This window comes from Poecilia formosa, unplaced genomic scaffold, assembly GCF_000485575.1.
Source record: "Poecilia formosa unplaced genomic scaffold, Poecilia_formosa-5.1.2 Scaffold69, whole genome shotgun sequence".
Classification (NCBI taxonomy): Eukaryota; Metazoa; Chordata; class Actinopteri; order Cyprinodontiformes; family Poeciliidae; genus Poecilia; species Poecilia formosa.
Window position 1 is genome coordinate 1,354,589 of NW_006800008.1, and position 15,472 is coordinate 1,370,060.

The 15,472-nt window shown below is 40.6% G+C and overlaps 3 protein-coding genes across 6 annotated transcripts; 1 reads left to right on the forward strand and 2 right to left on the reverse strand.

Annotated features, from left to right (window-relative positions):
• Nucleotides 1-1,508: 1,508 nt before the first annotated feature.
• Nucleotides 1,509-3,746, reverse strand: rhno1 (RAD9-HUS1-RAD1 interacting nuclear orphan 1). The gene is made up of 3 exons (XM_007555269.2): nt 3,584-3,746; nt 3,271-3,458; nt 1,509-2,765 (listed from the first exon to the last, which is right to left on the reverse strand). Exons 2-3 carry the CDS (start codon nt 3,433-3,435, stop codon nt 2,055-2,057), a joined length of 876 nt encoding a protein of 291 aa, XP_007555331.1. The 5' UTR covers nt 3,436-3,458; nt 3,584-3,746; the 3' UTR covers nt 1,509-2,054.
• A 122-nt stretch (nt 3,747-3,868) lies between these two features.
• On the forward strand, nt 3,869-9,914 carry foxm1 (forkhead box M1). Of its 3 annotated transcripts, none has more exons than XM_007555270.2 (9): nt 3,869-4,049; nt 4,673-5,154; nt 5,281-5,420; nt 6,226-6,417; nt 6,502-6,630; nt 6,788-6,847; nt 7,508-7,556; nt 7,644-7,816; nt 8,166-9,914. In XM_007555270.2, the coding sequence occupies exons 2-9, from the start codon at nt 4,707-4,709 to the stop codon at nt 8,946-8,948; spliced, it is 1,974 nt and encodes a 657-aa protein (XP_007555332.1). In that variant the 5' UTR covers nt 3,869-4,049; nt 4,673-4,706; the 3' UTR covers nt 8,949-9,914. The 3 variants fall into 3 exon arrangements, with proteins under 3 accessions (XP_007555332.1, XP_007555334.1, XP_016528555.1); XM_007555272.2 differs by lacking the exon at nt 3,869-4,049 and adding an exon at nt 4,234-4,326; XM_016673069.1 differs by lacking the exon at nt 3,869-4,049 and adding an exon at nt 4,333-4,524.
• LOC103140239 (cystine/glutamate transporter) lies at nt 9,265-14,722 on the reverse strand. 2 transcript variants are annotated; one of them, XM_007555277.2, is made up of 12 exons: nt 14,401-14,720; nt 13,507-13,633; nt 13,313-13,428; nt 13,094-13,219; nt 12,917-13,016; nt 12,423-12,467; nt 12,206-12,329; nt 12,010-12,113; nt 11,838-11,934; nt 10,876-11,025; nt 10,607-10,784; nt 9,265-10,480 (listed from the first exon to the last, which is right to left on the reverse strand). In XM_007555277.2, exons 1-12 carry the CDS (start codon nt 14,621-14,623, stop codon nt 10,416-10,418), a joined length of 1,455 nt encoding a protein of 484 aa, XP_007555339.1. In that variant the 5' UTR covers nt 14,624-14,720; the 3' UTR covers nt 9,265-10,415. The 2 variants fall into 2 exon arrangements, with proteins under 2 accessions (XP_007555339.1, XP_007555335.2); XM_007555273.2 differs by having other exon boundaries at nt 11,838-12,113; nt 12,206-12,467; nt 14,401-14,722.
• Nucleotides 14,723-15,472: the final 750 nt, after the last annotated feature.

A 15,472-nucleotide genomic window follows, 5' to 3' on the forward strand; every position in this document is an offset into this window, starting at 1 on the left:
ATTTGGTTATCGGTCATAACAACAAGAATAACATCTAACATGGATATCAGTCTTAATTTTAAAATCAGTGCATTCCTACTATAAACTGTACAGGTTGGTGCACATGTTTATTTTACAAATGTAACAGTTTTTTGTTGCTTGATATTTTGGGAGGAAAATGTGTCATTCTCATTATTAAAATAACTTTTTAGCAGCTTATCAAAAACACTGTTGTTTATTCAAGCCCCAGTTTGCACAATGCAAAAAAAAAAAAATGTAAAAAGCAATATTATTATAATTTCACATTTTTTGTTTTTAAATATACTCTAATTGACCTATATGATAATTTGTTAATTTAACAGCTTACTGTTATTCACAACAAATAAAAACCCTTCTGTACTCACAGGCGTGTTCAGACATGACAAGATTTTTTTCTCCCGAAATCAAAGCTACAGAACTTTGAGGATGTTTTCACGTCATCTCGTAAAATGCATTTACACGCAGTAGGTAATCAGAAAGTGACTGAAATATGAAGCTGCAAAATCTAAATGTATTTAGATTTTGTAAAAAACAAAAAATAGATCCACTAATTGGTTTAAACAAACTACAGGCAACAGGGTTGCTCTTTACTTTTGTCAAGTAATTCAACAATCAAAACACAATGTACTGTAGGATATGTACCACAGTGTTTGCTCTTTTTAAAGTTCTTCCTTCATTTTGTACAATAACGAGTTTTCCTTTTTTCCTTCTTGTCAATAATGCTACAGCAGCGATTTTACGGGTAAATATTGCTAAGGGTTCACTCACTCGGCAGAAATATCCTTCTATTGACTACAACTATTGATTAAAATAAGATATATTCACACAGGGAAAAAAACGCGACTGTCTTAAAAAGCCAGTGGCAGGATGTCAGATATTGCTGGTTACCGTTACAAGCTAACATTAGCTGTTTCTGTCTCCACTGTTCGCGGTGCTGTTTTTGGAAAAGTTGAAGGCGACTATTAAGTTTTTTGTGCCAATGCAAATATGTTGCCAACACTCGGATTTATATCTTACATTTGGAAACACAGAAGGCCTCCGAACACAAACCGAAAGCAACATTATGAATTCCGCTCACCTTATACTGTAGTAACTCATGTTCAAGCACTGTTGCCAAGGGAAGACCATCCGGAGGGACTGCACTTTTTCTTGGACGCTGTTGTCGAGAGCACTGTTACCCTGTCCTTAGTTACCGACCATATCAAGAACCTGCCTTCCTATTGGTCCGCTCTTTCGTTAGGTGGGATTTAATTGGATGACATTCTGAAGAGGAGCGCAACGTCACGCCTGGTTTCTTATTTTGATTTTATGAAATATTCGCCAGACAAGTCAAAGGTGAGTCACGAACTCAAAAGGGATGTCTCCTAAGGAAATGATCATTTTAGCGTGAGTTGGGTTGTTGGAGGAACAAGTAGCATTCATTAGAATAACCAAATAACAGTAATATTAATAATTTGGAATCATTCAAAAACAAGTAATTTTATCCGTACTTTTGAAAACAATGAGTAGAATTTTATTTGTATCAAAATAGTACATTTCATACCGATTTTAATAGAGTAGCTTTACAAGTACAAGGTTGCACATTTAAAAGCAGTTATAATGCATTTTAAATCAACAATGCCTTAAATAAAATATATATTTTATATAATTTAAATCATAATTCTTTTAATGATGATACTCTGAAAAAAATGGAAAATAAAGCTGTGTCTTTCACTTGTACCCCTTTGTTTTATATTCTGTTCTGCAACAGTTGAATAAGATTTAAGAAGAAAAATGTTCTTTTTTAAATGATGTATTATGAGTTATATTTGGAGCGGGCAAAATATTGGTGTATTTGACAGTAAAATTAGAAAGTAAACATAGTTATATGTAGATAATAGAATTAATCAGTGCTGTGTAATTTGTATTTTTCAGTTGGTAAAATAAGAGTATGCTTTATCTTGATTTATTACAGTAATACACAACAGTAATCTATACAATAAATCAAAATATATAAAAAGAAATGACAAAAAAAATTAGCAATGAATTAGTGCATCTCAGTCAGAAAGGAGCCCCCTTTTTTTTAACATCAACATCAGCCCCTTTCTCCTCCTCCATGTCACCTTCACCCCATAGTCCCTCTCTGGTGTGTCGGCCACCAAGGCTTCAGGTGGGCTGCAGCATTGTGATGTACACGGCTGAGCAAACAGTAAAAATCTGGGGGAAGAAGAGGAACAGTTTACCTCGTCCCACATCCTTTCTGGAGTGTCCACATCAGGTGGTGGGCAAACACTGCTGACTTCTGTGGTTATCAGCTTGGTGGAGGTAGGTGTTGAAGCTCCCTCTGCTGGAATTCTACATCTACTTGTCACTTCTTCAGACTGAATTCCAAGCCTATCCAAACTTCCACTGTGGGAGGCAGCGCCATCAGGAAGTGCTACAGCATTCCTTTTTCTAGCTGTGACCAACTGCCTTTTTGGAGTGTCTGAGTAAGCTGAATTTGCAGTTCTTTTGCTGTGGCAAACAGATGCACGACGTTGATTTTTGACTTTTGATACTGCACCTTCTGTTGTGGTTGTGGTCCTCGACTGTTTCTGAGACTGGTCTTTTAACCGAATGCGAAATGACAATGAGGGGTATTTGCATGTGTTGTTTTTTCTGGGCAACTGACTACACTGGTCAAGTAAACTTGAGGTTTTCTGCCCATTTCTCCTCCCTCGTCTCTTTGGAGGTGCAGCTGCAGATGAACAGTCAAACTGTGGGTTTACCTGAAATTTTGAAACACTAAGTTAAATGGATGATACAACAAAAATTGAAGAATCTTTTACAGCTATTACTAACATGGCCATGGGTTCCACATCAAAATTCTGTGTCCAAACTCAAATTACCAGATAACCAAGTTCACTATGAATTTATGGTGTATATTTCAGCAGTGGTGAAGATTTAAATATGAAAACTTATAAAAACTTGTCTAGATCTAAAATATCCCAGACTTTTCCCATACCTGGCAGCTATAAATATATTTTGCTTCATTTTGCAAACTCTAGGATCAATCTGCCTTTTATATTGATTTAACAAATCAAATCCTCTGTGACCCTATAAGATTATTTGTAGTTAAACAAAATGAATTGTTTAAATACAAACTATGCAGAGAAAAAAAAAGTGATATTAGTGAGAGTTCATAACAAAGCAATGGACTTTGTTATGAACTCTGGATGCTTTTTTTCCATCACCAAAAGTGCATCTTATAAAAGAATAAACAACAGAACTTACCCACGAATTAAGATCTGAGCTGTTATGCGTTAGTGACTCTGGAAAAAAATCCTTGGGGTTGACTGCAGCTCGGACTTCAGGCGCATGTTGAAGTTTGCTTCCTCCTACAGGCCGTTCGATAAATTGCAGGGCAGGCTTATCCGCCTTTGTGGCTTTGCGGGGCATTAATGTAAATCATTCCTGAACACCTGGAGGAAGATATGTCACAGAAAGTACGCTTGAGTAAAAGTCCATACGGAAAATGCCAAAATGTAACGTTTAAGAGCATCAATTAAGAAGTATACATTCAAATGTTTTCATTTAAAGCACCTACTTCTATAGTCTTCTTTCTCTCACGTTGTTCTTTGCGTAAGACATCGTCTTTATAATTAACATATGCGAATAAAACTCAGTTATACAATTTGTCTGTCCTGCTCTTTTTTTCTTCTTGTCTTGTTAGGCATTGTTGTATTTCCCGGTTTTCTTCTTTTTCTTCTTCTGGTTCGATTAGAATGCCAACCTGCAGTTACACCACTGCCACCTAGCGATGGTATCCCCTGGCTCCTTATTGGTTAATATTTACCACGTGATCAAAGTGACGGAAGGAGGCAGCGCCCACAGCGCCAAAATTCAAAAACGTCTCTAAAACGAGCTGAAGATATGTAAATAACACTTCATGGTATGGTTTTGTAACAGTTACAGTGGATTAATCAAAAAACAACAACTATGAACGCAATGTTTCAACTTCGACTCGTGGTTCAGCCAAGTGGGATCGCCTGAGACATTGCAGTAATATGAAGGTTTGGATTCATTTTATGAAAATAGCCTATTTAACGCTCTGCTACACTAGGAGTTATGATAATCGGTGCTTTAAAAAGAGAGACACATCCTCTGAATATTTAATTGTATGTGCATAAACTATTAACTAATGAACATTAATTTTAAATGTATTCCAATTAAACGGTAAAAAAATGTGAAATTAAGAAACGGCTGTTCTAGAAGGCGCAGGTCGCTAAGGAAACAGCGATTGCAACTGAGCAGTTATTGAGCGACTGAGTCGACATAGCGACAAAAGGGGTTTGAATTTCACACGAAAAACACATATCTTGTTTAATTATTGTGACTCCTAGTGTATTTACGAAGTGCTTTTACTTTATTTTTTGTTTTATTAATGTGGAACGGTTTTTATCCAGCCTGAACTAACCCCACTGACTAGCTTCGATGTTGTCAGTTTTCTTCCGGTAGTATTGAACGTTGATCTAGCGGTGATTTTAGGTAGGAGTAATATTAAAAAATGAAAAGTTTTTTCTTAGAAAACATACCGATCGTATGTTTAAGAAACGGCTGTTCTAGACGCGTGCGTTTTTATTTTACCTACATGTCTAATTTAATTTAATTTAATGTGTGTGCTGTTTTTGCACAGCAGTCCTGTGAAGGGTAATTTTAGCGATCTGACCATGAGACGGAGCCCAAGGAGACCCCTGATTCTGAAAAGAAGAAAACTTCCATTTCTGCAAAATGAACCAACTCAGGCTGACAAGCAAACTCAGCACGGTGCAGCAGGGTCTGGGGAGCCGATTAAACCAGCAGCCAGCCAGTGCCTCCCAGGCATCCCCATCATGAATCACCCCTCCATGTCTGACACTCAGGTGGTTGTCATCCCTAAAGAGGCAGATCTGCAAAGCATCATCGGTGTGCTCACTGCAAAGGGCAAAGAGAGTGGCGTCCAAGGCCCAAACAAGTTCATCCTTCTCAGCGAGAGTGGCAGCAGGGGCAATGGATCTTTCTGCCAGGCTGCTGTCAAAGAGGAGTCATCTCCTGCAGGAAGTACTGCTGCACAACCAGTGAAGTCAGATACTATCCACAATATGCCAGATGCTAAACCTCTCACTGGAAATCAGTCAAGTATGTATGAATTAAGAGCTGTAGCTTCACCCTCATCGATAGTTTTTTTTTTTTTACCCCCCATTAATATTCCATTTTAAGCTGTGAATAAACTGTTCTCTCTCTTTTACGCATCAATGAACATAGGTGCAAGTTGCAGTCCTCTAGATGACAGCCTCACCAATATCCAGTGGCTGGGAAAAATGAATACCAGTGCTTTGGAGCCACAGCTTGCAAATCAGACAACTGACAAGGAGAAGAAGCTTCAGGCACCACAGATTTTACAGGTCAGCCTTGTTTCTGTTATTTACTTTTTCACTGTTGAAGTGCAAACAGAGCCATTGTTAGGAAACCCAGATGTAAAAGCACACAAATCAAAAGCCACAAAACACAAATGTGATTATCTTTGACTTGCTAAGGTTTTCAGCTAAGTTTATTTTTATTATTCATATTGATCTTTAAAAGACTTCAAAAAGTCTCACATTTTTAGAAACTTGCAAAAGCAACACATCTGTGTAATTAAAATATTTTGACTATGACTTATAACTATGACTACAGGATCAAGATCCAGATTATGGTGTTTGATTTGAAATTCATTTTAGATTTTGATTTTAGCTGCATTTCATTAGAGCTGCACAACATACCAAATTGCAAACATCAATCTGACAACAGTGAACGCAATATTGTTATCACAGAAAACAGTCTGGAAGTATATGAGTGTATTTTTAGTGGCTGAGAGGTTCAAGCTCACAAATTAGCTGCTAAGTATCTTCAGTAAATGGAAATATAGATTTGCAAAAGGAACATCCTGCACCGATGAACATCTTAAACTAGTGATCTGGTCCTTTTACCAAAAAGATAAGCAACATTTTTTTGAGGGTGGGAGGGATTGCATTCTGAATTTCATCCTTTTTACATTCTGGTTTTTTAGCATAACATGTTCATTTTAAAACTTGGCAACAACAATCAAAGTTTTTATTAAAGTCTTAACAACATGGCAAAAAATGGACTCAAACTTACATGTTTAAGTCTGGTACTGTTATCCTTCAGCAGTTATTGGGACTGTCTATCACTCTCTTTGCATTCTTTCAGACCCACAGTACAAATTCCAACCCAGAAGGTTCCCATCAGCCCACGTTACAGAGACCGCCGTACTCCTACACGGCCATGATCCAGTTCGCCATCAACAGCAGGAAGAACAGAGGCATGACGCTGAAAGAAATTTACACATGGATCGAGGACCATTTCCCTTATTACCGAGAAGTGGCCAAACCAGGATGGAAGGTGGTTCAGAAAACTAACGGAGGAAATTAAAATGGATCTCAAAGCAACACCATGAGGGAGTTCACTAGTTTTGTTCCTTTGCAGAATTCAATCCGCCACAATCTTTCTCTGCACGACATGTTCATCCGCGAGCGGTCGCCAGATGGTAAAACCTCTTTCTGGACAATTCGACCAGATATCAATCGATGCCTGACCCTTGATCAGGTTTACAGGGTGAGCATCGCTACTTTCACCCACATGTTGCTTTTATTAAATACATAAAGCTGTTTTTGCTCTTCTTCCATTGCCTTTTTTCTTCTTTCCTCATAGTCCTCTCTGTTTTCCTAATGCAACGGCTGTCTGATTCGTTGAGTTTCTGTTCTTTCTGTAGCCTTGTTGCGATCCGGGGACCGTTTCTTCTCCTGTGTCGTTGCTTCCGTGTCCCCACCAAGTAAGACTGATTCACCTCTTGTTGAAGAACTATTTTCATCCCACAGATAGGCAGCAGAGGGCTAAACAGCATGGAAAGTCAAATGTTTAATATCTTCTGAGACCTGATTAACAACTTGTGTTTTTAGATTTAAAGTATAGCTGCAGCTGAACAACTGAGATCTTGTTTTATAGGTAGAAGAAAAACTGAAATCATGTGAACACTTCATGTTTTGTCTTGTTACAATGACATACCTCTATACTTTATTGTCCTACTAGACCAAAATGAAGTACTGTTTAATAAACATGGTGAAGGGCAGTTGGTTTTCAACATTTATTACCAATAAATCTCTGAAAAGTGTGGCATGCATTTGTAAAAAGCCCTTTTAAAATCCAGCTCCCTTCACAGACTGAATTGTGCACGCTGGCTGCTCAGTAAAGAAATGCATGCCACACTTTTCAGATTTTTGTTTGTAAAGCCACTGCACTATTTTGTCCATCTATCACACAAAAAAATTCTAATACATTTCATAGTCATCTGTAGTTGTGATGTGACAAACTGAAAAAGTTCAAGAGACCTTAAAGCTTTTGTGAGGCGCTGCACGCACCGATCAAAATGTTGAGTTTCTCTGTCAAACTAAAGCTGTATTGTCTAAAGTGAATCTCTGTGTTGCTTTCCCAGCATGAAAAGAAGAATATATCTGCCGTAAGAAAAGCACCAGCTTCTACTGGTGAGTTCAGCACAACTTTACAGAAATGTTTGTTTCGTAGTGTAACTGTATGTTTCTTAGAGTGTTTTTCTGTTTGCTTGTTTCCAGAGAGGAGGATGAAACCGCTGCTGCCCCGCACAGACTCTTACTTGGTTCCTATCCAGCTGCCCATTGCCTCCTCTGCTTATCTGCCGTCCTTGTCTGGTTCTTATTGCCCATCTGGCTCCAAGCACAAACAAAATGCTTCACGCGGGACCAAGAGAGTCCGCATTGCCCCCAAGGTACACATTCGGTCAGGTGGAGCTACCTCGAGTCATGCTGTACATAGATGCTGGACCATATGACTTAAAAATAACATTTCAGGTTTTTAATGCAAAATTTGACCTCCGATTTTCAGTAATCGTTTTTTTTTTCTTTGCTTTTTTCCTTAAAAAATACAAATGATAGAATATATCTTTAAAAAATTACCTTTTATTTGAATATTTTCATCTGGATTTTCCTTAATTCCTTCCTTTTTTCCCTTACACTCGCAGTGAACTGTAGTTGAAACGTCTTCTACATAAAAAATATGATATATCTTATTTCCACGTGGAAAGTTAGGGATTTTTTACTGTTCTTGTCGTCTCCCAGGTGACGGAGGGCGACAGTCCAGCCGTGGCTCTGGCTCCTCAGGTCGACCTGAAGGTGGAACCTGTAAATGTTCCGACAAAACGTGAGACACGTAAACCTCCTCCGAAGAGGCAGTCCAGCAGCTCCCGCCGTAAGCAGAGCCTGGTGAACTCTCTGCAGGACGAGCCCATCCTCCTCTGCCCCGACAACAGCTTCTTTGACTCTGGCGTCGCCTCGGACGTGTCCACCTCCCAGGACGTGAGAGAAGCAAACAGCACCGAGCAGCAGCAGCACTTCCAGGGCAGCCCCGAGCGGGAACTCTACTTCAAGACGCCCATAAAGAGTCACAGCCACTTGAGCTCCTCCACGCCGAGCAAGCCACCGCCCAACGTCACACTTGAACCCTGGAAGGTGACGCCCGTCGGCAAAGACGGCCAAAGCGTCCTGGACTTCAGTCCTATCCGCACGCCGGGCGGTCCCGTTGTCACGCCCCGACAGGAGTACACCACCTTCAGCTTCAACAGCACTCCCTTCAAGGAGCTGCCGCTGTTCAGCTCCCCCCGGGAGCTGCTCACCCCGGCCCCCTGCAGAGCCCCGCCTACGGATTCCCCCACCGAGACGCAGCTGGCGGACGCGCCCGCCGCTTCGCCGTCCAACCGCTCCATCACGGAGGGCCTCATCCTGGACACCATGAATGACAGCCTGAGCAAGATTCTGGTGGACATCAGCTTCTCCGCGCTGGACGACGAAGACCTGGGCATCGCCAACATCAGCCTGTCCGAGTTCCTCGGTCAGTTCATGTAGCCCGAAGGCCAAAACGCTAGAAATCCGTTGTTGAACACTAAAGCACACACGCACCGACTCAGCAAAACAGACGTACTTCTCATCTGCTCATGATCCACCTGTTGTGTGTTTTTGATGGTTATTGCTGGAGGTGTGTGATCAATCTCAGTTTGTGGTTAGTTTGATTTCTGTCTGAATATAATTTATTAATTTCACTCCAGTACAAATAACAAAGCAGGGTATTCAGAAGGCTTCACCAAGGTCTCACGTGGTGCTTTAATTGGCAAAGAGACTGCACTCATTCATCTTCCACTTTGTATTTGCCTGTTATTTTTTATTTTTTTGTAACTTTCTCATGTTTGCACTTGCTTTTTACTGTTCTGTGTGTCAGATTCTTCTCTTGCGTGTGGCCCTGCTCTTTTGTATTGCCTTTTAGCCGCTCTGCATCGCTGTCACTTACAGGAGCTGCATGAGAAGAGAAATATTTAAGTGTATACATATGTTGATTTGCACATTATAATATATGACTTGCAGTTGTACAATAGATTATTTGATCACTTGGTAAACTCTGTTGTTGGGTTCCAAAGTCTTACCAGCAATAAAAAAAAACAAAAGTATTACAAGTAGCACTAACAGCAATAGGATTGTCTGATTGTAGAACTGTTGTCAGAAATCTTCACTGTAATTATTGGATGTGCCGTTGTCAACTGAAGGGCATTTTATCTGAACATAGGAATTTTTGTGAACTTATCTCTTAAGGCAGAAAATACAGAATATTTAGTATGTGTCTTCAGTAAGAAAGTCTATTTGCAGTATCATCTTTGAGGTTGAGGCGTGACCTATTTCTGTACCACTGAATAATGTGTGTTTTTAAGAACAGGTCCTTGAGTTGTCTCAGCTTTTTAATCTCAGCACTATGAATCCATCTGTTTATGAAGAGAGGTTGTTTTCTGAAGTAAGACTACAATAAATTCCTTAGATCCTCATCAAGTTGAAGGATTTTTCCATTTAATTTCATCACTGTAACCGGGTGGTCTTTACAACACGACATTTACAAGGTGTGGATGGGTGACCTTTGTTTTAAATTCAACTCTTTGTGTAACATAAGCTTTATTACATGTTGTAGAACTGTAAAAAAAAAAAAAAAATCTTGCCGTCTTGGGCAAGATGTTTTTTAAAAAGCTACTCCATGTGTTTTATTACTAATTCTAAGGTCAGCAAAGGTTTTTGTTTGGCTTACCTTGCTTGTAAAAATGTGCAAATTTTTGATTTCAGCATGAACATTTTTTTAAGACGTCGTAGGGGTTGTTGATGCTTTTTTCAATGTTCTTGGTAAATCAGCAGACAAATGCATATACATCTGTTACAAATATTCTTTTTAATGTTTTCTTGTACAAAAAGAAGTATTTTAGTTAGTTAGTTTGGACTCTCTAAGAAAGGTGTAATTCACAAAGATTGTCAGTGGAAACTTAAATGTCTTAACTGTCTTCAGTATGTCTGGACTTCTTGTTGAGCCACTTCCAGTAGGATCTGCAGCTGCTTGCTGCAATAATCTGGGAAAACGAGACGTATGCACCAGTCAGATCTTTCCTATTAAACTCTGACATGCTGAACATTCTTATTTCAAGTCACATAAATTCAAAGTTGAGTCACTGTGACCTACAAATGGCACGACTTACTGAAAGTGTGCGTTAATCTATGTGGCACCCGAAAGCGATGGACAGTCACGAAGTAAACTGGAACTCCTGTTAGAGTGAGGGCACAGCTCCGCCCCGTGTTCCAGGGGTCCGAATAAAGCGAGAGACCCACAATGAAGAAGCAAACCACTGTGAAGATGACCGCAATGACCAAAGGGACCTTAAGGTGGGTGAGCAGGCAGGATAGATGATCAGATTTCTGTATTGTGAAAGGAAAAAAAATGCTGAAAGACTCAGGAAAACACACTAACCTTGAAGGGCCTTGGGTGGTGGGGGAAGCGGTATCGATGGACGAGCATGCCCAAGGTTGCCAGGGCGATGAAGAACCAGCGTGAAAAGGAGGCAAAGTTGATGAGCTGGTAGATTTCCCCAGTGATTAACATCACCACCACCAATGGATACTGGAGAGACACAATGCAGCTTTAATCGCATGCTGCTACAGCGGCCAACACACAAATACTGTCAGCAACCCAGCTTTCTACAGCTCCCTGGGAGTCGCTTCTTCTTTCCAGAGCTTTCACATGTTCTTAGGAGCTGAGACACTAACATTGTTTTTAGAGAAGGTAGATCAGAGATCTTCTACAGGGAGATTGTAAAGCTGACTGTGGCTGTGTGTTGATAGGAGGATAAAGCTGCCAGACCAAGACAAGCCCACAAAATCCAATGGGGATTTAGTTCTAAGTACTCTGTCCAGGGTGTGCAGACGGTGCAATGAAGAATGCATATTAATGCAAACTGTCTTTCTTTTTCGACAGGAAAGGGGAAAAAAAGTGTTATTTATTCTAAAAAAATACCCTTTTTGTTTCAGCAGATCCAGAATGAACTAATAAAAATTCCAAATCAGAGACACTTTAGTATTTGGAAGAGAAGGACTTTTACAACTGGAGGAACTCAAGGTGAGCTTACATTGTAAAGCATGTTAATTGGAGCAAAGTGCTGCAAAACAACAGGAAGTAAGTAAAAAACCGTGTCACTGGTAACAATGAGAAAAAATCAATCGAATGTCACGAGAAAATAAATGTCACATTGTTTGCATATTGGCTGATGACGATTAATAAATTAAAATGAGATTCATTCTAAAAGCTCCACACCAAAATATAACAAGACTTTTGCAGAGTACAAGAAATAGAAGAATGATTATGGGCTGTTGTTGTTCATCATCTGTTACGGTGGAACAGTTTTGTTTGATTCGCGGTCTTTGGACAGTACTGACCAGGAGGAGCACAGCAGGTAACGGTGTGCGTTGTCGGACATGAATCATGGAAAAGATCGGTGGCCAGTGGCCTTCTCTGGCGCCCACAAACAGCATCCTGCAACCGCAAATCTCATAGGTCCAGAACTGCACAGAAAACATTAAGAACAGCCAGCTTCTGCTCTCATAATACCTGGGCGACCCGAAGAAGCCGCCATTGAGAGCTCCAAGGCAAGAGAGAGCGACCAGAATGGGAATCACTGAGGCCAGGCCCTGCAGAGCACGGTTCGCAAACGTCTGCAGGCAAACACACGTCACGTCAGAACACAGCTGTGCCAACACGTTCCCTCTACATTCTTCGTCAGTGGAACATTTTGCTCTTTGCTGACCACAGCCACTGCGTCAGACAGCAGCAGCTCAGCGGGCGTCATCACGGTGTAGTAGGCCACGTTTACAAGCACGTAAAACACCGTCACCGTCACCATGGAGCAGATTATTGCCAAAGGGATGTTTCTGGAAGCATATGGTTCACACAGGACATGTGAACGTTCACTTTTCAAGTCACTCAAAAGAATGATCTCAATCTGAGGCAAATGTGCAAAATACCTATTTGGATTTATTACTTCTTCTGTGACAAAGTTCAGATAAAACCTAGGAGAAGAAGGAGAAACTGAACTTTACTCTGATACCCCTAAAGAAAAACTACTACCATTATGAGTGTACCACATAAATCTGGCCTTTAAAGTGACAAGAAGAAAACAATTGCTGGGAGAAACCCACCCATGTTTTCTCACAGGCCATACAGCAAACATGTGGAAGACATTGCTTCGATCAAACTAGAGCAAAACCCTCAACACACTCACTGCAGCTTGAAACATAGTGTTGGCAGTATCATGCTGTGGGAAAGTTTGTGGGGGGGTTTCATCAGGGAGAGTAAATACAGGGTTAATAGGAAAACAGATGGAGAAAATGCAGAGCAATCCTGAAAGAAACACATCACAGTTATGTGCTACTTTCTGTCAGTCCAACCCGTAAAATCCCAATCAAACGTAAACTTTTGTATATAATAACTTGTCAAAATATAAACTGTGCTGACTTACCATCCACCATATGCATATAAACCGTTATAGAAAGCCAGTGGCAGCCTGTCCAGAGTTATGGACTCCAACTCAAATCCATTCTGGAAATTTTCTGTCTTTCCTGCAAAGAGCAGCTGAAAAGTTCAAATGTTCCCAGGAACGCCATCTTACTCAGTATTATTGCTTCCGTCATCGTACCTTTCGCTAGAGCTATGACCCCAGGAATAATTATGAGTACCAGCGCAAACATCTTAATGAAGGTCAAGGTGACCTGAGTCCGCGAGGCCATGCTGACGCTCCAGCAGTTAACTGCAACAACAAATGCTGCAGAGACACAGATCACACATTACGTCTCTGCTGGATGGGAAACACTGATCCAAATATAAAGTGGACAAGAAGGCGTGGAATACCACTCACTCACTCCGAGGATACTGACGAGTTTGATTAGCGCTGAAGGAGCAGGACAAGGTGCAAATAAAGGTTCAACAACGTAACGTCCAAAAGCCAGAGAGACGTAGGACGCCACAGCTGGTCTGGAAAAAAAAAAGGAGTATTTGTACTTTAAAAGTGTCTGTTATTCTGATTTTTCTTCAACAACAAAAACCTTATACCTTATAAAGAGGAACTCAACCCAGAGTCTTAAGAAGGCCGGCAGGGGCCCCAGAGTCTCTAGGAGATAAGTGTAGTGACCCCCGGATTTTGTGAAAGTGGTTCCTAGTTCAGCATAACACAAGGCCCCTGAGAGGAAACAGGAAAAGGAAGACTTTTATTTACTTGCAGTTCATTTAATCTTTTCATGTTTTTTCCAGAAAGAACAGATTTCAAAATACTTCTTTTTGTTGATCTAGTTTAGACGTCAGTGACAAAGAACCCAAGTCAATAAATTAACCAAAAAGTATTTGTTTTGTTAGTTTGTAAATCTGCTGATCTTTAACTCAAGCCTTTTGGTTCTGCTCTGCTCTGGATCCCAGAACCAAACATAGAGAAGCTGCATTCAGCTTCTATCTTATGTCTGGAACAAACCTCCAGAAAACTGTACAACAGCTGAAACACTGAGTTCCTTTAAATCAGTGCTTAAAACCCACCTGTTAGTGGTTGAAAAAAAAATGCTATATTGATTGTTATAGTTTCATAACTGTTTTTTTTTTTGTGATGTAAAGCATTTAAACTGCCTTGTTGCTGAAATGTTCTATACAAATAAACTCGACTTGAATATTGTAGATATTTTTGAAAATATTTTGCTTTGCTACTTGTTTCCCTGCTATAAATGACTTTTGTCCCACTGAAAACATAAACTGCAGATTAATTCAGCTCCTTCAAAATTTCATATGACTAGATTACTAGTGCAAAGGACAAGCAGGACAACATGACATTAGATATTATTCGGCCTGCAATATCGGATACAAAAAAAATAATGCAATACATCTTAACTCTCATGCAATATTTTCCTTATAGGTATATTATTACAGATGTAGAAGAAGCAGGGAAAACTAGCCTGGTCTTACCAAACAGGGACAGGATGCCACAGAGCGCCCACACCAGCAGAGACAGCCCCACGCTGCCACTGTTCATCAACACTCCCTTCGGAGCGATAAAGATCCCACTGCCAACCACCGTCCCGATGATGAAGGACACAGCAGGCAGCAGCCCAATCTCCCTCCGAAGGCGCACCGCCTCCTCCTCCATCTTCCCCTTATCTTGCTCCTTCTTTATCTGTGTCCTCTCCATTTTTGTGTGTGTGTCTGTAGGTCACCGAGTGAAACTGTAGTGGGAGAACACCGCGTAGGCCAGAACTTTTCCCACTCTCCCCCCGCCTACCCCCCTCGTTCTCCCCTCATTGGTTCTTGGCTCACTCGCCCAGGGTGCAGAAAACAAAGCCAGCACTCTTCCGAGCTCCAGGAACGATTTAAAGCAGTTCAAGTGCTTGACACTTTCCTGTATAGTAATGTTTGTCTGGGTAAATATGCGTTAACGTGTGTGTGTGTGTGTGTGTGCGCGTGCGTGTGTGTGCGTGCGTGTGTGTGTGTGTGTGTGTGGGCTTTTGGACTCTGAGAAAAAAAGGCGTGGAAGCAACTGCACAAATAGCAGGAGACACTTTTTTTCCCCTGACAAACTCTAAAAATAGGATGCAGATTTCATGTGGAGGCCTCAGAACAGCTCAGCTGATAAACAAAAAACAGACAGAAGCCACTTGATTAACTTGCTTTTGCCTCTTTTCACTCGATTGAACGCTGTCAGCTTCGTCTCATCAACAGGAGGCCCGCTTGTTAAAATTCCTGCACAGTATGAACCCAGAGGCTCCTTCAGAGGAGGGAACGCTACATCTGCTATTTGAACAATAAAGCAACAAGAGTGAAAAAGAAGACATAATGTCATGGTGGGATACAAATCTTAGCCTTTTTATTGAATTCAAAGTGATATAAAACAAAGTACTGATCCCGACAAAGGGAGTTTTCTGACCTTTTATTTGAAACGTATAAGTCTTCAAGTATAATGTCAGATATTTTGCTAATAGAAGTAGGTTAGCCCCCTGTAATGTTAATACTCCTAAATAAAATCCAGTGCAACCAACAGCCA